Below are 18,514 nucleotides of genomic sequence, written 5' to 3'. Positions count from 1 at the left end.
CATCACCCTCACACCTGGACTAGGGATGCAGGGCATGGGAGCCGGGCTGGCCTTTGTCCCTTGGTCCCCTCTCTGGGGTGGGAGTGGGCAGCAGCATTCCCGTGCTGTTTCCATGCGAGGAGGAGGAGGAGGCTGCGCCCTGTTTGATGCCCGGCCACACGCCCGGGCTTGCTGAGCCTCCGCCCCACACCTGGGCTCCACCCAGCTCCAGGGAGGGCTGCCCTGGTTCCCCGTGCATGTCCTGGCACACTCATCCCTGCCCGCCCCTGTCCCAGCCCTGTGCTGGTGCTTCCCGTGGGGGTGTCTCGAGGGTTCTGCCGTGTCCCACCTGCCATGGGCTCCTGCTCCTCCTCAGCCAGGGTCCCTGTCTCTCCCCTGGGCTCCTCCCTGAAATAGTCTTGGAGTTTCCCCCCGGGTGTTTCATGCTCGCTCCGAGCATCCCGAGTTTGAGGTGAGGGTGGAAAAGGGGGGCTCAGCTATCCGTGTGCCATCAGCAAACAGCCACAGCTGGGGGCTTTTTGTCCCAAATTTGTGGCCCCAGGCTTTGTTGGGAAGGGATGGTCCTGGCAGGCAGGAGCTGTTTCTCCCCTCTCCTTGCCCTGCTCCCTGTTTTTTTGCAGCACTTTGGGAAGGCTTTGTTGTGGGTGAGGGCTGTGCCCGCTGCGCTGGGAGCTGCTCTGTGGCTGGGCAGGGCGGGTGGCCCACGGCCCCCGGGCCACCAGTCCCATCCCAAAACCTGCCTGGCCTTGGGCACAGCTTTTCCAGCAGCTTCCCAGCCACCAGGGCTCCAAAAGCCACCACCATTAGCACCAGCCCCAGCTAATCCAGAGCTGCTGCTGGTGCTGGGACGGGCTGGTGCCAGCAGTGGCATCCCCAGTGGTGCTGGGGACAGTTTGGGGCCAGCTGATGGTGTGTGCTTGGGGCAGGGCCAGCAGCGCAGCGCCGGAGGGTTTGTTTCTCTGGTGGTGGCTGAGCTGTGGCCACGGGTTGGCACAGGGATCATGGGGATGGCAGGAGCCACAGGGAGCCTGTCCCAGGCCAGGTGTTGGAGCCCCAGGTGACAGCGGGGTGCGGGCAGGTCCCCATTGTGGAGGATCAGCCCTGGCCCTCCCTGCCCTGCGGGGACACTGCGAAGGTGTCGGGGCTTGTCAGGGACGATGGAGCTGAGCTCCAGCCTGGAGTTCACTCGTTGAGGGGCTGCCCCAGCCATGGGCCTGAGAGGGGAGGTTGTGGAGGCTGAGGGGAGCAGAGGGTCCCCCTGACACCCCCGGGCTGACAACAGCCCACATGTGACAGCAGTGGCCATGGGGACGGTCCTGGCACCTCCTGCCCTGCACCGGGCTTTGCTGGGGGGCTCCCTCCTGGCATTCCCTGGTGGGTGTGGGGTGTGGTGGGGGGCCTGGGTTAGTGGTGGTAGGAGCTAAGTGGTGACCCCCCAAACTGGTTTGGCTCGTTTCAAACGCTCCCTCTCAGCTTATCTGGCTTCAAAGGGCTCCTGCTCCATCCCACGCACACAAACACGCTCCCTGCGAACCAGGGGAGTCCCCTGCATCCCAAACAATGTCTGTGCCCCCCAAACTCTGCCTCTCCTCCATCTTCTCCTTCTGACACCCCCAAACCCTCCCTGTTACACCCATGGGTGCCCCGAGCTGGCTTTTCAGGGGGATGTGGTGGGAAGAACACATTGGATCATGGCCGTGGTGGCGGTGGGGATCCCTGGGGACTCTTTGCAGCAGCACGAAGGTGGCCAAGACGTGGCTCTGTCTTGGGGGCTGTCCCCCCCGGACCCCCGGCCGTGCTGAGGATTTTGAGGAGCCCCGGTGAGCCCCGAGATGGCAGCCTCGGCGGGGAGGTGAGCGGCTTCCATGCAAAAGCCCTGCGAGGAGACTGGTTGGGCGAGGTGCGGGGCGGGCCCGCACGCCCCACGCCCGCCACAGACGCCGGCGCCCACCCGCGCCCCGCAGCACCCAAGGGTGCACCTGCCTGCCCGAGGATGCTGCAGGACAGCTGCCCTCCGGGGCCACCCAGCCAGGTACGTGCCGTCCCCACCGCGGCCGTCCTCACCACTGTCCCCACGGCGGGTCCCTGGGCAGAGCCGGTGTCACTCGCCCTGCCGCCCACCCTGTCCCCTTCCCCTGCCCGGGGCGGTGCTGAGGGTCTGGGGCTCCAACGTGTGGGTCTGGCGGCTGCCCATCAGCGGCCAGCTCTGCCCAGGAGGCTTTTCCCTCGCTCCGTCCCTCGCTGTGCCTCGCTGTCCCCAGCGTGGCTCCTGGCACGTGTGCGCGCTGTCCGGGCTGCGCGCTGCCACCGCGGCCGCTCCCGCCCCGACACCGACGGCCCCGCGGGCACGGCCAGCCCGGGGCACCGGGGCGTGGGGACACGGGCACCCGGTGCTGCTCGGGGGGTGGGAGAGCATGGAGCGCTCCGAGAGCCGGGGCTCCCCGGCAGTGTGGCTCTGTCACCCCGCGGGGGAGTGACAGAGGTGGCTCCAGGCTGGGGGTGGTCAGCGGCCGCTTTAGGGACCCCGGATTGGGTTAATTTCACTCCGTGTCACTCCAGCTGCGGTCGGATCCCCTCGGGAATACCTCAATTTTGCTTCAAACGTTTTCTTTGTGCTGACTTGCTGTTTCTAAGCCCCCTGGTTATCCCCCCCTCCTATCCGACCTTCCCCAATTAACGAGCTGCTTGATGAGGCAAGCGCTGCCCATTCCTGCTCCAAGCGTTCCTTGAATCCCCCCGGACCCCCAAATTTCCATTTGTCAGCTGCTGGGCAGTGTAATGCTGGGGGAACGCGGGTTTGGGAGGCAGGCAGAGCTGGGGGCAGGTGGGGGTGCCAGTGGGCTCAGGGCTGTCCCTGCAGCCCCTCTGTCCCCCGGAGCTGGGGGGCTGCTGGGATGGCCCCGATCCCCCGGGATCCTGGCACGGGCACGGCGGGCAAGTGTCGGCTTGCAGAGGGAGCGATCCACCCCCTCCGCCCCTCCGCTGCGGGGGGAACCCGTGATTCATCCGGGCTCCGAGGGCTGGGAGCGCCCGCCGAGCGCTGCCAAAGCCCGTGCGCCCGTGGGGTGGTGCCGCGCTGGGACAAGAGGGGGGAACCTCGGGGGCTTTCCTGGGTGCTGTACCCCAAAAGGCCCAGGCGTGGCCCCTGGGCGACAGGGGGCTCCCACAAACCCCAGAGTTGGGGAGATGGGTTGCCCCCACGTTGGTCCTTGCCACATGGGGATGGTGCCACCAAAGGGGATTGTGGGGACTGTCACCCCAAACTGCTGTCCCGCAGCTGTCGGCACCCCGCCCCTGCCGCGGCTCCTGCTGACGGCGGCACATTCCTCGGGGACAGCCGCCCTTTTCACCCGCCACCGAAGCGCGCACGGTGTCACCGCCGGGTGTTGTAAACCCGGCCCAGCCCGCAGCGCCGCTGTCACTGCCGCAGCGGTGACGCCAAGCGCTGAGCCAGGGCTGCCCGCAGAGCCAGACCCACGCTCACCCCAAAACTCCCGGCCGGTGACACCGAGCCACGGTGACACCGAGCCACCGTGACCCCGAGCAGGGGCTGGGAACGGCCGAGCTCGGTCGGGAACGAGCCGCGAGCCGGGGCTGTGGGGACAGCGGGGGGATTTGGGAGCTGACCCCGAGCACGGCGGGCCGAGGGGACGGGGTGTCCCCGCTCTGGCTGCCGTGGGGCGGCTCGGCAGGTGGGGCGAGGCTAATTAGTACCTGTGGTGGTGGCAGCGGGGCCTGAGTCACCGCGTTCGTCACCGCGGGCCCGCGGCGCTCTGCCGCCCCTTTTTTATTATTGTTGTTCTTTCATTCCCCGGCTGATTTGAAAAGCAAAGCAGGGAGGGCCCGGCCAGGAATTACTGCAGGGAGCCCCCACTCCAGGCTGGACCCCTGTGGCACATTGGGGTCCAGAGTGCTCCTGGAGAGTGCCTTGAGTGATCTGGGGGTCCCCCTGTGGAGGTGGCCTGGGGTTTTGTGGTCAGGGCTGGTTGAGGGGTCTCCCTGGCGGTCTGGGACACTCCTGGGAGCCCATGTGGGGGTCTGGGGCTCACTGGAGTGACAATCTGGGAGTCCAGAGCTGGACAGAGAGGTCATATGGGGGTCCAGAGCACTCTCCTCAGAGGTTTCCTGGGGGTCTTGAGCTCACTGGACAGACATTGTAGGGGTCTGGGGCTCAGTGTCACGGCCCTGTGAGTCTCTGGAGGTCAGCAGGAAGGTTCTCCAAGGATCTGGGGCTCTCCTGGGGGACCATATGAGTTTCTAGGGCTCACTGCAGAAACAATGTGGGTGTCTGGGGTTGAATGGCAGAGATCAACAGGGAGCTTTGTGGGGGCCCAGGGCTCTTCTGGGAGGGTTTCCTGGGGGTCTTCGGCTCGTTAATGAGACACTGTGGGGATCTGGGGCTCACTGTGTAGCTGCCCAGGAGTCAGGGGGTGACTGTTTGAGGGGATCCTGTTTTTTCCCAAGGTAGGACCCCCAGACTCCTGGACCACCCACCTCCCCCATCCCCGAGGTGGCCCCTGTGGCGGTGTCACCACCTGTGGCGGTGACAATGGCGACGCTGTCAATGGTGACAGTGGCCCCGGTGGGGCCCCCTCCTTTTCCCGGCGAGGCGTGGCGGCGGGGCGGGACGGACGGGCCGGGACGGAGCCTCCCTACGGCTAGGGAACGCCGGAACGCCGCCACTGCGGCCGCTCACCTGCGCAGGGCGGCCGGGCTGGCCGCGGCCCCTCGGCACCATGCAGGAGACTAACGCAGCCTTCCTGCTGTCGGCCCTGCAGCCCGAGGCCGGCGTCTGCTCGCTGGCCTTGCCCTCGGACCGGCAGCTGGACGAGCGTGGCCGGGAGGCGGCCGAGGCCCAGCGGCTGCGCAGCGCCCGTGTCCAGGAGCAGGTCCGCATCCGCATGATGCTGCGGGGACAGGCGCCCGCCCGCCCCGAGGACCTCGCCGACGGCACCAGAGGTGGGAGACCCCCCGGAGCCCCTGGGAACACGCGGTGGGAAATGGGGGGTGGGAGCCCCTCGGTCGGAACTGGGCTCTGGGTGCACCCTGCCTGCGGGTTGGGGGGTGCCCCTCACCCTGACCGAGTCCCCCCAGTGCCCCCGAGCATCTCCAGCGCTGGGAGCGGGGGTAGCTCAGCCCCAGCGTGGGCTCCTTTTACCGCACTCAGGGTCCTGCCTCAGTGCCCCCACCTGCCCTTGGAGGCCTTTGCGCTGCTGGGGTCCCACGCCCCGCTTTGGGCTGGCATGGGGAGAATTTTCCCGCCCTGGCAGAGCCCCCCCAGCCCTGAGCGGCGGCGCTGGCCGGGCTCCAGCTCCTCCATTTAACGTCTGCGCCGGCGGCCTCCGCCCTGCCGCCCCGCCCGGCACCGCCGGGATCCCCTGGGCCCGACCCCCGCGCTGGGGACCCCCGTGCTGGGACAGACCCCTCTGACACCCCGAGGGCTGCCCCAGGCGTGAGTCACGCTCCTGGCACCGCCAGCAGTGGCGGCGTCCCTGTCCCTGTCCCGTCCCGTCCCGTCCCTGTCGTGTCCCGCCGGCGGCCCTGGGGCGGTGGCAGGGCAGATGGGCAGCGTGGGGTGCCGTGGGGGGCTCTGGGCTTCCAGGCGCCCTTCCCAGGGCGGGGGAGCCGGGACTGGCTCTGGGGGATGCCTGGGCTGCTGATCCAGCCGCGGCAGGGGGGACCGGGCTGCGCCGCGGCGTCCCCGCCAAGGTGGCAATTAGTGCCCTCGCCGTCGGGGCACGGGCAGGGCGGGGAGGCCACCTCGGCTCCCCGTGGCCAGCGGGCAAGCGAAGGCGGCCTCCTCCCCCCCCTGTGTCCCCCCAGCTCTGCTTGCGGTGCCACGGCTCCCGCAGCAGATCCCCCTGGGATGAGCTGGGGCGATCTTTGATCTGCCGATCCCTTCCTGCCCTGCCCGTGCTCACTCTGCCTCCTCTGTGGCTGTCCTGCAGGCGGTCAGTACAGCTCGACCCTGCGCTCCTCCTTCAGCTCCCGCTCCCAGAGCAATGGGGTGGATGCCAAGGCCTCGGTATGTACCCACCTGGGCTCTGTCCCCTGCCCACAGCCTCGGATGCGCTGAGGAGAGCTCGCTGCTCCCCTGCTGGAGGGATGGACTCCTAACCTTCCATTTTTTCCCGCTGCAGCTGTACCAGCCGCTGGCCAAGAAGGATTTCGGCACGCTGCGGGGCAGCGGCTGGTCCTCGCGCTCGGCCGTGGACCTGACCCCTCACAAGCGCATGGCCACCATCAGCAACGGGGGCCTGCCCAAGGGCCGCACGTACGTGCCCGGCTACGCGGCCTCACAGGCGGCTGCCACCTCGCCGCGGCCCAGCTCCTTCCACGAGCGCAACTTCCGCTGCCGCCAGAACCTGGACACGCTGTCGCTGCGCTCCCTGCGCCTGGCCGACGGGCCCGTCCCGCTCGCCGACGACCGCTACAGCGTCCTGTCGGAGCAGCTGGACGCGCCGGGGCACCGGCAGCTCTACAAGAGCCAGGCCGGCGGCGGCTTCAGCCGCTCCTTCGCCTTCGAGCGGCAGCTGAGCGGCGGCACGGCCTCCAAGGCCGCCTGCGACTGGCTGGACGGCGCCGAGGGCCCGCCGAGCCGCACCATCCGCGCGCCCGCCATGCGCACGCTGCAGCGCTTCCAGAGCAACAACCGCTCCCGGCTGAGCGCCGGCTCCTTCGGCACCATGCCCGCGGGAGGCGGCGGCGCCTTCCTGGGGCTGGGGGAGCACAGCTCCCGCGCCCCCTCCGTGCGCAGCCTGGCCGAGTCCGGCCACCACCTCGGGGAGCCGCGCGCCATGGAGATGTACAACGGGCACAGCACGCTGCTTGGGCACCACGCCGGAGGGTGAGGGCCGGGGGATGCTCCGGGGTGTCCTGGTCATTGTCCCCATGGTGGGAGTGTGTCCCACCCTGCTGGAGGAGGGCAAACACAAGGGATATTTGGGAAGAGGGATGGGATGGTGGGCGCAGCTTGGGCCTGCTGCACAGGCTGATCTCCAAGTGTGTCCTATCCTTCATCCTGACTCCTCCATAGACAGATCCTGAGACATGGCAGGAGGATGATGCTCATCCCACTGGGAATGGAGTCCCATGCCCAGAGTGCAGTGGGAAGGGGATAGATGGGTTGGTGGGACTCCTTGGAGATGGGAGACATGGTGGGATGCAGAGTTTGAGAGTCCTGTGGGATGCTCTGCTGGGACTCATCTGGCTGTGGTTCCAGGTTTGATGACATCGACCTGCCCTCGGCAGTGAAGTACCTGATCGCCAGTGACCCCAACCTGCAGGTGCTGGGCGCTGCCTACCTGCAGCACAAGTGCTACAGCGACAGCAGCGCCAAGAAGCAGGTGAGGCCCTGGAAGAGTGGGAGCAGGGGGTTTCCCAGTGGGAGCAGGGGTTTTCCCAGCCCCTCCAACACCGCAGGCAGGTGCAGGGGCCGGAGGGAGCCCTGGGAACGCAGCATGTCTGACCCCCTGGGCTGTCCCCCAGGCCCGCAGCCTGCAGGCCATGCCCAAGCTGGTGAAGCTGTTCAACAGCCCTAACCAGGAGGTGCAGCGCCACGCCACCGGCGCCATGCGCAACCTCATCTACGACAACGCCGAGAACAAGCTGGCGCTGGTGGAGGAGAACGGCATCTACGAGCTGATGCGCACCCTGCGGGAGCCCGACGACGAGCTCCGCAAGAACGTCACAGGTTGGGGACAATGGTGGGGTGGGAAAGGGTCCTCCTCCCTGGGGTTGGCCTCTACTGCCCTGGTGTGAGTGGAGCTCCACAGGGATGATCCCTTGGCTTGGTTGTCACCACCCCCGTGGGGAGGGGAGTTGGGGTGGATGTGCTCTCCAGCTGTTCCAGTACTGAGGGTCCCCCTCTGTGCAGGGATCCTGTGGAATCTGTCCTCCAGTGACAACCTGAAGGATCGCCTGGCCCGGGATACGCTGGAGCAGCTCACAGACCTGGTCCTGGTCCCTCTCTCTGGGCTGGGGGCCTCGGGTGTCATCCAGCAGAACCCCTCAGAGGCAGAGATCTTTTATAACTCCACAGGCTTCCTCAGGTATCTCCTCCAGCTCCTCCCACTGGGAGCAAAGTTTTGGAGCGAGGGAGAGACAGGAGCACTGTCTGCAAGGCTCGTTTTTGGGCTCAGGAAGGGGTGGCTGTGGGGGATCCCCTTCTCTCCATGACAAAACCCTGTTCCCATGCAGGAACCTGAGCTCTGCCAGCCAGCAGACCCGGCAGAAGATGCGCGAGTGCCACGGGCTGGTGGACTCCATGATCCACTATGTGAACAGCTCCCTGGAGGTGGGGAAGTCGGAGGACAAGGTGAGACCCCAAGGTGGTCCTAGAGGAGCTGTGGTGCTGCTCCCCCACGCCATTGTACAAAGGCACATCTTGGTGTGATGCTGGGAGAGCCAGTCCAGCTCCTGGAGTCCACCAGCTGGGCTCGCTGGGCACACCCAGTGTCATGACTCTGCTGTAGAGCCCCTGTGCCAGCGGGACACACCCTGCAGGTGGCCAAGGGATGACACCCTCGTGTCCCCTGTGCCCCCCAGAGCGTGGAGAATGCGGTCTGTGTCCTGCGCAACCTCTCCTACCGCTTGTATGACGAGATGCCCCCGTCCTCGCTGCAGCGCCTCGAGGGCCACCGCAGGAACGCCGGTGGCACAGTGACAGGGGAGCTGGTGGGCTGCTTCAGCCCCCAGAGCAAGAAAGCCCGGGAGGTCAGTGGGGGCACATCCTGGCCCTGTCACCGGGGTGGGGCTGGCACTGGGAAGCACTGGCAGCAGAGGTGATGCCAGGGCGGAGGTGGACGCCAGCCTTAGCTGGTGGGTGGGACACACGGGTGAGCTCAGCAGAGGGTGAATCAGGTGTTTGGGGTGAATCAGGTGCTGAACCTCTGCTTTTCCATGCTATAGGGCATGATGTAGCCAGGGTGACCTGCCAGCTCCCTGCCCAGCAGTTCAGGCCAGGCAGGTTTGGAAAAGGCAACACTGGCAGTGAGGGACATGAGGAGGGGACATCCCTGGAGTCTAACAATGCCTCTGTCCCTCAGCACTACCTGAACGCGGACATCGTCACCTTCACGGAGGTCTCCAAGGACCCCAAGGGCATGGAGTGGCTCTGGAACCCGCAGATCGTGGGCATCTACAACCGGCTGCTGCAGCGCTGCGAGCTCAACAAGCACACGACAGAGGCAGCCTCAGGTGCCCTGCAGAACATCACGGCCGGGGACCGCAGGGTGAGCCTGGGGACACCGGGATCCCACAGCCGGCCCACCATGGCCTGGGGACACCGGGGTCCCACAGCCTGCCCACCACAGCTTGTCTACCACAGCCCTGTGGGAGGGGGGCACCTGGGCAGGGCTCACCCCAACCTGCTCCCAGTGAGTGGGAGGAGGAGGAGCAGGAGGCTGGTGGGGTCTCCAAGGGGATGTTTGCCTTGCAGTGGGCGGGGGTGCTGAGCCGGCTGGCACTGGAGCAGGAGCGCATCCTGAATCCCGTGCTGGACCGCGTCCGCACTGCTGACCACCACCAGCTGCGCTCCCTCACCGGCCTCATCCGCAACTTGTCCCGCCACGCCCGCAACAAGGACGAGATGTGTGAGTGCCAGGGGTCAGCCAGGGCTGGGGGGTGCTTCCCAACCTTTTCCTTTGCCTCCCGTTATCTCCAGCCACATCCCAACCCCATCCTGCCTGCTGCATCCCCGCATGCAGCTGAGCCAGCGGGCTGCTCCATCTCCTGTTCCCAGACGTGGCTCTGTCCCTCCAGCTCTGGCCACCAGCCCTGATGTTCCCTTTGCCCACAGCCACCAAGGTGGTCAGCCACCTGATCGAGAAGCTGCCGGGGAGTGTCGGGGACAAGGCCCCGCCCGCCGATGTCATTGTGAACATCATCGCCGTGCTCAACAACCTGGTGGTGGAGAGCCCCATGGCCGCCCGCGACATCGTCTACTTCGACGGCCTCAGGAAGCTCTTCTTCATCAAGAAGCGACGGGACAGGTGGGAGCTGCTCACGCCCGGCCTCCTGTCCTGCTCTCCTCTCCCTCCCTGCTCCCACACAGTGGAAGAGGGTCACAAGTTTCCCTCCCCAAGCCTTGGTGTTGGGAGTCCCCACACTAGCTCAGAGTGGCCTTGTGGCCACCTGCCAGCCCTTTGTCACCCCCTAAGGATACCCCACCATCACCATAGCTGCCTTTTCCCATCAGGGAACCTCTCCCTATTCCTGCCTGTTTTTGTGGGATCCAGCCATTCACCTCCTGCCTCTCCCCACTCTCACCAAGCCCCAAATCCCTCCAGACCCCTCTGGCGTGGTGTCCTTGAGCTGTCCCATGCTCAGTGGTCCCCAAAACATCATGGCATCCTGTCCCTTTCCCAGCTCGGACAACGAGAAGTCCTCCCGCGCTGCCGCCAGCCTCCTGGGAAACATGTGGCAGTACGCCAAGCTCCACCGGGACTTCAAGATGGTACGTACCCATTCCAGAGCCCCCTGCTGCCAGTGGGGGGATCCCTAGGGAACCAAGGCCAAGGAGATTCATCCTGGAGAGCCTCACCACCCAAATGCTTCCCAGGATATGGTGGGCCCCCACTCCACACCTGCTTTTCTCCAGGTGTGGGGCCATCCCAGAGTGTTGTCCCTGTGCTCTGGGTGGCGTGGGGACACTGTGGACCATCAGTGCCGGAGCACAGCGGCTCCCTGTGCCTGATGGGGCTGTCTCCTTGCAGAAGGGCTACCGGAAGGAGGACTTCCTCAGCCTGTGAGGACACCCTGGGAGCTGGAATGCCTCGCTGGGATGCTCCGTGCTGCCAGCCATGCCGTGGGGAGGCTGCTCGCTGCCAGACCCCCACTCTGTAGCCTAATCCCTACGTCCCACATGCCTCCCCCCTCTGCTGGGTCCCCTTCCCTGGCTGGGGGACACTCGTCCTCCCTCCTGCCCAGCCTTAAACCCAGCAGCTGCTTTTGGCTCTGCTGTGGGGCCCCAGTTAGGAGGGGGCTGCCCCATGGCACCCCTTGGGGGCTCTCCCCACGCTCAGGCAGCTGTCTGCAAAACTTGGCTTGTCCTGGCTTGACAGGGGAGCACGAGCTGTAGGGAGCTGGGAAGGCTCCTGTAGAGCGATTCTGGGGCAAGGGGGCTTCTGGGGGAGCTTCATCCCAGCTCCCTGAGCTGCGGGGCCGGGGCTGTCCGTGCCCTGTGCCAGAGTTCTGCCCTGGCTGGGGGGGGATGAAGCTTTGCATGGCTTGGGGGCTTGGAGGGCTCTGAGGTGGCTTCCCACAGTTTATGGGGTGGCACAGCAGCTGCAGGGAGCTGGGAAGGGACGCTGTGACAGTGCTGCATTCCCCCTTTGCTGTGGAGGGTGAGCAGGGGGTTGTGTCTGATGGGGTTCTGTGCCCTCGCTGCAGGAAGCCTGGGAGAGCTTCAGGGCCCCATCTGTCACCCTGTGGGGACTGTCCCAGTGTGGCAGAGTGGCTCCTCACCAGCTGCTGCCAGGGCTGGGCCCTGCTGGCACAGCAGGATCTGGGCAGGGCCGTCCGGGTCATGTTTGCTGAGCAGTGTCACCCTGTGGGTGGGGAGATGTCCCCTGTGTCCCCATGCTGGGTGCAGACAGGTCCAGAGCTCTCTGTGCCACAGTAGTGGCTGGGAGGGGACACACGGCTGGGCTGGGGGTGGCTTTGGGCTGCCGGTGGGTTTGGGCTGGGGGAGCCCCCAGGCTTGGGGGGCACAGGGCACCCCGGGGGGACAATGTAGAGTAGGTAGAGGGGTGGGAGGATGGGGGGAACGGGCGGAGGGGCTGGAGCAGCCCCCACGGTGAGCTGAATGGGACAGTCCAGGCTTGGGGCACGGGGTCTTTGGCTCTGCAGCTCTCTGTGTACAACCCCCCCACCCTGTGTACCCCTGAAATAAAGGCCTTGAGTGATGCCCACCTGCACCTGCGTTTTGATAGCACCTGGGAGAGGGGGGACAGTGTCCCAGTGACAGCAGTGCCATGGGGACACCAGCACAGGGTGAGGCTCTGTGCCTGGCATGGCTCCAAGTTAGTGTGACAGGGACCCTGGCATGGGAAGGACAGATCAAAGCACTGCCTGTAGTGGGGAATGCCCCTCCCTCTGTGTCACCTGTGTCCCTATCATGGACAGACGCAGTGGGTGCAGCAGCCTTTTATTGTCACGGGGGTTTCCATATGGGACAAAGGTGCTGCCACCACTCCTGTCGGGCACTCCCTGGGGCTGGGACACGTTGTTCCTTGGAGAGCATCACCCATCCCAGCACTGTCCATCATGCAGGAAGAACATACCTGCCACCCACGGCAAGGGACACGGCCCAGCCGCCTGGGTGGCGCCCAGGGGTGGCACTGAGGTATTACGGGCAGGGTGCTCCTGGTGATGGTTTTCCAGTCCTCCACTCTGGAGCCAGCTCCTGCTTTCCCAGCATGGCCATGGCTCTGATCCCATCATAACTCTGGGCTCCTCAGCCCTGACCTGGTCTGTGTGTCCCCACAGTGCTGGGGGACACCTGAGGTCCTGCTCAGATGTCATCCTCTGTCACCAGGCAGTAGAAGTCCGTGCGGGCGCCGTAGTTGCGCGACCCCAGGTCCGAGACGTCGATCTCGGAGCGCTGCCCGTCCCTCAGCTGTGCCTCCTCCATCCCGCTGGAGCCTGGAGCCCTGGGAATGCCGGGCCCACCGAGGCGGGGGGGTGGGGGGCTGCCGAAGATGCGCCCTCGGAGGCCTGGCAGGAGCGGGGAGATGGGTTTAGCCGGAGGGGGAAGGGGCAGGACCCACCCTGCCGCCACAGGGGTGACGTCCAGCGCGCATCTGTCCCCTCGGGAGGAGCAGCGGGGACACGGACCTGTGCCGAGGTCCCCGTCGGGGTCCAGGTCTCCCGCACTGTCCAGGTAGCTGCTGTGCAGGATCAGCATGGGGTCCTTGTCCTCCTGCAGCTGGGTCTGCGGGTCCCCCACGCTCCTTCCCGCCGGGAAGGACACCTTGCGCGGCAGGGCCAGGCACAGCTCCTTCCAGAAGTCCGACGATGGGGTCTGCAGGGCCCGGAGGGGATGAGCCGGGCCGGGACCGCCAGAGCACGGCCCCGCGGGGTTCCCCGGGCCCGGCTCGCTCTCCCCGCCGCTGGGAGCTCGGCCAAGGTGAGGGCTGAGGGCTGTGCTCCGGCGTGGCACCGTGCCCACACACGGCGGCGAAACCGGCCCGACCTGCCGGAACGCTCCCGGCTCCCAGCCTGGCCCCAAAATGGCCGGAGTGGCCCTGGGCCAAAGCTCCGCTCGGGGAGCTGAGCCTGGGGAGGCCCTGGGGTGTCACAGGGTCCAGACCATGTGGGTTTGGGGGTGAGCTCCCAGATCTGGGGCTCTTCTGGTTGGTTTTTTACATGTCCTCCCAAAGGTAAGTGCCCAAACCCGCTCTTTAGCACTGGAGCTCAGAGCACAGCCCCAGAGGGCAGCAGGGAGGCTGACCCAAAATGGGGAGCTGGGAATAGAAGGTGGTGCTGGTGGGATGGGTCCTGCTCTGCTCTCACCATGGGGCAGCCCCAAAGGGCAGCAGGGAGGCTGGCACTGGGGGTGCTGGGGAGGGAAAGGGGGCTCTGAGGGGTCAGGATCCTGCTCTGCACTCACCATGGAGCCGGCTCTCCACACCAGCAGGGTCACTGCGCTTCGGTGCTGCTTCAGCAGGGTGATGGCAGGGTGAGTGATCTCTCGGTACTGGCTCTCGAAGACGATGAAGATGGGTTTCCTGGAAAGCTCCAGCAGCCTCCAGAGCCCTTCCCTGCGAGACAAGTGGGTGACAGGAGGGTGAGGGACCCGGCAGCCCCTCTCCCCTCCTGTGGGAGCTGCTGTGCTCCTACCTGAAGCTGCTGTTGCACCACTCCTGCTCCAGGTACGCCACGGAGAGCACCACGATGAGGCGCCGGCACCGGCTGACATTCATGATGAGGTCAGCTGATGGCTCTGTGGGCAAAAAGGGTGTCAAAGCCCCCAGGTGCCTGTGCCACCCCCTGCCCAGCCCTGCCTGGTGCCTACCTGAGTTGGGCAGGATGTTCTGTTCATCCAGGAAGAGCTTGTAGCCGTGGCGGTTTTCCAGCTGTGGCTTCACGATGAAGTGGATGAACTTCCGATCATCGGGGGCATTGGCGTGGGAGACGTAGGCATCGTACAGCTTCCCATCTGGGGAGATCCACGGGGCAGGGATAACGTGGGAAGGGCTGTGTGAGCCCTCTGAGGCCACGGGAGGCTGCTCCCAGTGGGAACACCTCTGGCTCACCGTTGATCTCCAGCTCTCCGTAGCGGTCCCGGTACCAGAGCAGCGCGTTCAGGCGGCACTGGACGTAGAGCACAGCCAGGAGCACCAGGAGCAGCAGGACCAGGAGGGCTGCCAGCACGGCTGGCACGTGCCCCACCGCCTCTGCCAGGACAGGGAAAGGCACGGTGAGCAGCAACCCACCAGCACACACACAGGGGTGGGTTTGCACACCAATGTGGGAGAAGCAGCAGGGTCCCTATCACCCTCCTCAATCCCCCCTGCACCTGGGCTCTCCGTGGGATGCCCCCTCCCTGTCACCAGCCGGTCCCTACCTGCTCGCCGCAGGGTGAAGGTGGCCGTGGCATTGCTGATCCAGCAGGCAAACACCCCAAAATCGGCATCCTGGGTGAGGTTGAGCTGCAGGACGCTGGCCAGGAGCTGCTCCGAGGAGTTTTGGCCAGACCTGACAGGAGGACATGGGCGATGCTGTGGGTCAGGCTGTGTGGTGGCAGCCCCCAAAAGCAGATGGATGGACGTCCTCAGGGCAGGCTCCTTACCAGACAGTGTCCTGGCTGCTGCCCCTGCCCAGCCACTGCCCATCCTTGCTCCAGGTGGGAATGGGCTGGCAGTGCTCGGTGCCCGCCCAGCGCACGGTGCAGTTCAGCTCGACCTGGCTGCCCAGCACCAGCTCCAGCGTCTCGTTGGCAGCCGGCACCAGGATTTCGGGGGGCACGCCGCAAAGGTCTGGGGGCACAGAGGGGAGGGGGTTTGGATGGGAAAGCTGATCCAGCTCCCCCCAGGGCTGTATCATGACTGCTGTAGCCATCCTGGAAAAACAAGCTCTGCCTTGGGGGTCTGGCAGCGAGTGGCGCTCATGGCTGTTTAGCAACATGCTGAGCCGGTTTAGGGGGCTGGGAAGGACCCTCGGTGCCCTAAGAGGTGACACCAGAGCAGGACACCCAGCTGAGCTTGCACAGGGATCCTTCCCAGCGGAGAACAGGGGAGAAGTGGGATTTCACCTACCTGCCATGGCGCGCTCAGATGACAGGCGCGGGCGCTGCCAGCATCTCCCGGGGGGACAAAGTCCACCTGCCTCTGCCACAGGGCGGGCTGGGCCTGGGACACACCGGGAGCAGCTCCTGAGTGCTGGCACAGGGAGGGCCCTGCCACCCCCGTCGGGTGGGGGTGATTCCCACTGGGGGTGGCGGGTGCTGCTTTGCAGGGAAGCCAAAGCCACGTCCCACCCACAGCCTGGTGGCCACTGTGTCACCTGCCCTCCCCGCACTGCCTCCCAGCCTGGCTTTCCCAACCGTGAATTTATGTGTGGGAGGTGATTAATGACCAGCTGGGGGTTGCAGGATTTTAAAATAATGTGGCTTCAGACTGAATCCAAAACTAAAGTGGGGAAATGAGCTCAGCCATGGGAAACTCCAGCTTTTGGGGGGCTCGGTGGTACCTCCTTCCCCTGCCAACTCCCTGCCTGGGCTGCAGAGCTGCCTCCAGCCTGACATGCCCTTGAACCTGCTAATTACCAGCAGTCTGGTTTGTTTATGGAAATGCAGCTCCCACCTGGAGAGCTCTCCGGCGGGTTGGGAGCCTCGGTGCGTTGTTACCCCGTGGCTGTGCCCAGGGACTGGGGATTGGCACAACATTCCAGGCAAGCAGGGAGCACAGGGATGGCACACAGGGACCCCCACCAGCTGGCATCACTGCTATGGCCCCATGGGAAGAGGCAGATACTGGGAGCAGAGCCTGGCAAGGCTGGGCTCTGTCCCCACACACCTGATGCGGGTGATGCTGGGGCTGGAGTGGGAGTCTCAGGGATGTCACAGGGCCCATGTTTCCATGGTAAACACACAGAATCTGGGAATCAGGAGGGGTGAAAGCCTCTCCCAGGGCTCCTCTTTTCTGTGGAGCTTCAGCACTCCTGCCTGCACGCTGATTTTGGGTGGGAGCAGGGTTTGTCCCCCCATGTTTGTGGGTGTGGAGTGGGAAGGGGAGGTCTGTGCTCTGGCTTGGAGCAGGGATGCAGGCATGGTGCTTCCCTCTGGAGCAGCCTAGTGCCAGGCGTGGGGTGAAACCAGGGATCAAGGTACATGAGAGACGCCCAGTACGTGTTCAGCTTGACCAGCTGGGAGTGATTTATACCTAAAAGATTAACTGAGTTCCTCCATGGCCAGGGAAGGAAGAGGATGGGAAGGAGACAAGCCAGCCCACCCGGATTTCACATGGGGAAAGGGTGGGAGACGCTCATGAGGGTGGCATGGGGCTGTCTCTGCCTAGTGTGATGCTCCAGCTCTGCCTCTGGATGGGTCACTCCTAAACCATTTCCTCTGATGGTTGGAAAAAGGAAGCTCCAACAAACTGCAGCCTTGCCAGGGGGTGTGGGGCGGCCCCAAAACCCCGGATCCCCTTGCTCCAGGGAAGGAGAGTGTTGGATGGCAGGGAATGGGTGCTGGGGCTGCCCAGGGCCAGGGAGGGAAGAGCACGGGCTAACGGGCAGCAGGGCTCCATTTCCCACATCCTGGCATGGGGACACCCCAGATTCGAGGCAGAGAAGCGTGTGGACGTTGTGGGGTGGTGAATGATGGCTGGGCATGGCACTCCCAGGAGCACGGCCATGGGGAAAGCGAGAAGGGCAGGGGGGCACCCTGGCCAGGGAGCTGTGGGGTGGGTGTGCCGAGGCAGGGAGCGGGATGGAGAGCCAAAACGGGAATGCACAGGGAATGGGGTGAAGGTGAAAGCCTGCTGACCTCATCTGGGGCAGCTTCAGCACGGAAAGAAAAGCAGAACAGAGCTGCATTTACCTTTGGAGCTTCCCCAGCCGCAGGCTTCCTGCTCGTCGCCTCCCGCTTGAGCCGACCCGACCGGCCAGATCAGTGCTTGGAATTTCTCTCGTTTTTTTTTTTTTTTTCCCTTTCTGTTTTAATAGTTTATCTATTTCTCCTCCCAGCTCAGCCCCAGCCCTGGCCGGCTCTCCCGTTGCCCCAATCCCCGGGCGCCAGGCCCATGGGAAGGGCTGGCTGTCCCTCCCTCCCGCTGCTCCACCTCCACCTGAACCTGCGGGAGGGAATTCGACAGCTCCGGCTGCAGGGGAGAGGGAAAGAGAAGAGAAAAAAAGGAGGAGGGGGACAGCAACACACCCAGCAGGTGTCTCAAGGCTTGGGGGCCAAGGAGGAGCCCCCGGTTTTCCAGGCAGGAAGAGCCCACGGAGGTGTCAGGGCGAGGAGAAACCTGCCATGAGCTGTGGGGGCTCCTGTTTGTTTCCTGCTCCTCCCTTTCCTTCTCTCCGTGCCTTTAGAGCCTTTTTGCCAGATGAAGCTGGTGCTGGAGGTGGTTGCTCCAGCTGGCACTGGCCGCGGGTAGCCGGATCCGGCCGTGGCCACTGTGGATAGCAGAAATTCCCTGTGCTAATTACCGTGGAGGTGATTGGAGCCTCAGGCATGGATCATGGATGTAGTCACAGCAGCACCAGCAGCCCCTGGACAAACACCAGCCTGAGCCAGAAAAACATCAACCAGCATGTGATTCGAGGCCAAGAAGAGAAGAGGGCCACGGGTGCAGAGTATGTATTTTCATATATATATATATATATATATATATATACACACACACGTATGTATATACGTATGTATATATATTATAATTATAATGATATTTAATAATACATAAATATACGTAGATGTATATTGAATAACTATGTCTATATAAATAAACAGGTACAGGTCACAGGTTGGATGGCAACCAACTGGGCCTGTTCCCATGGAGAAACGCTCAGACTGACTCCTCATTGTTTAGGATATAAGCTACCAGTGCTGTTGGCTTGGTGCAGGAGGGAAAGGGACAGATCCCTGTTGGCATCTCTGGGGAGAATCCCCTGCTCCTGGTCCCCACAGCCACTGGCTGTGTGTGTTTGGAGCAGCCTTTTTTGAGGGCTGCCCACTTCTCATGGACACTGTGATGCATCAGCTGGAAAATCCTGTGTAAATCTGTAGGATTTGTGGGATGGTGAAGGATTGCATGGAAGAAGCCCAGGTCCTGGGGATGGCAGGGGTGTGGGGAGGCTTGGGAGCAAACCAGGAGCTGATAAGATCTTTCTTGTCCATCCGGGTTTATCCCTGTGGTAGGTAAGTTACATGGAGGAGCAGATCCAGTTTTGGTCACAACGGTGCAAAAAGTGAGGGCTCAGCAAGCTCCTTTCTGTTCCCTATGGGGTTGTTTGTGGTTTTCCATGCTCTTGGGAGCGAAGTTTTGAGGCTGAGTTGACCCTGGTGCCT

General features: G+C 64.3%; 2 protein-coding genes across 3 annotated transcripts; one reads left to right on the top strand and one right to left on the bottom strand.

Annotated features, from left to right (window-relative positions):
- The first annotated feature begins 1,993 nt into the window (after positions 1–1,993).
- Positions 1,994–11,127, top strand: PKP3 (plakophilin 3). Of its 2 annotated transcripts, XM_054275112.1 has the most exons (14): positions 1,994–2,032; positions 4,779–4,959; positions 5,949–6,025; positions 6,141–6,847; positions 7,223–7,346; positions 7,489–7,693; positions 7,877–8,051; positions 8,200–8,317; positions 8,548–8,715; positions 9,048–9,233; positions 9,440–9,593; positions 9,800–9,992; positions 10,369–10,456; positions 10,716–11,127. In XM_054275112.1, exons 1-14 carry the CDS (start codon positions 1,994–1,996, stop codon positions 10,749–10,751), a joined length of 2,451 nt encoding a protein of 816 aa, XP_054131087.1. In that variant the 3' UTR covers positions 10,752–11,127. The 2 variants fall into 2 exon arrangements, with proteins under 2 accessions (XP_054131087.1, XP_054131086.1); XM_054275111.1 differs by lacking the exon at positions 1,994–2,032 and having other exon boundaries at positions 4,737–4,959.
- A 1,387-nt stretch (positions 11,128–12,514) lies between these two features.
- Positions 12,515–15,063, bottom strand: SIGIRR (single Ig and TIR domain containing). The gene is made up of 8 exons (XM_054274956.1): positions 14,795–15,063; positions 14,570–14,700; positions 14,259–14,399; positions 14,018–14,161; positions 13,843–13,945; positions 13,613–13,763; positions 12,838–13,024; positions 12,515–12,717 (listed from the first exon to the last, which is right to left on the bottom strand). Exons 1-8 carry the CDS (start codon positions 15,061–15,063, stop codon positions 12,515–12,517), a joined length of 1,329 nt encoding a protein of 442 aa, XP_054130931.1.
- Between the last annotated feature and the right edge of the window lie 3,451 nt (positions 15,064–18,514).

The sequence above is a fragment of the Melozone crissalis genome, unplaced genomic scaffold (assembly GCF_028551555.1).
Source record: "Melozone crissalis strain CALT ecotype California unplaced genomic scaffold, PUWL_Pcris_2 ptg000018l_1, whole genome shotgun sequence".
NCBI lineage: Eukaryota > Metazoa > Chordata > Aves > Passeriformes > Passerellidae > Melozone > Melozone crissalis.
The sequence above is the reverse complement of the archived record's forward strand: the minus strand, read 5'-3'. Positions and strand labels throughout refer to the sequence as shown.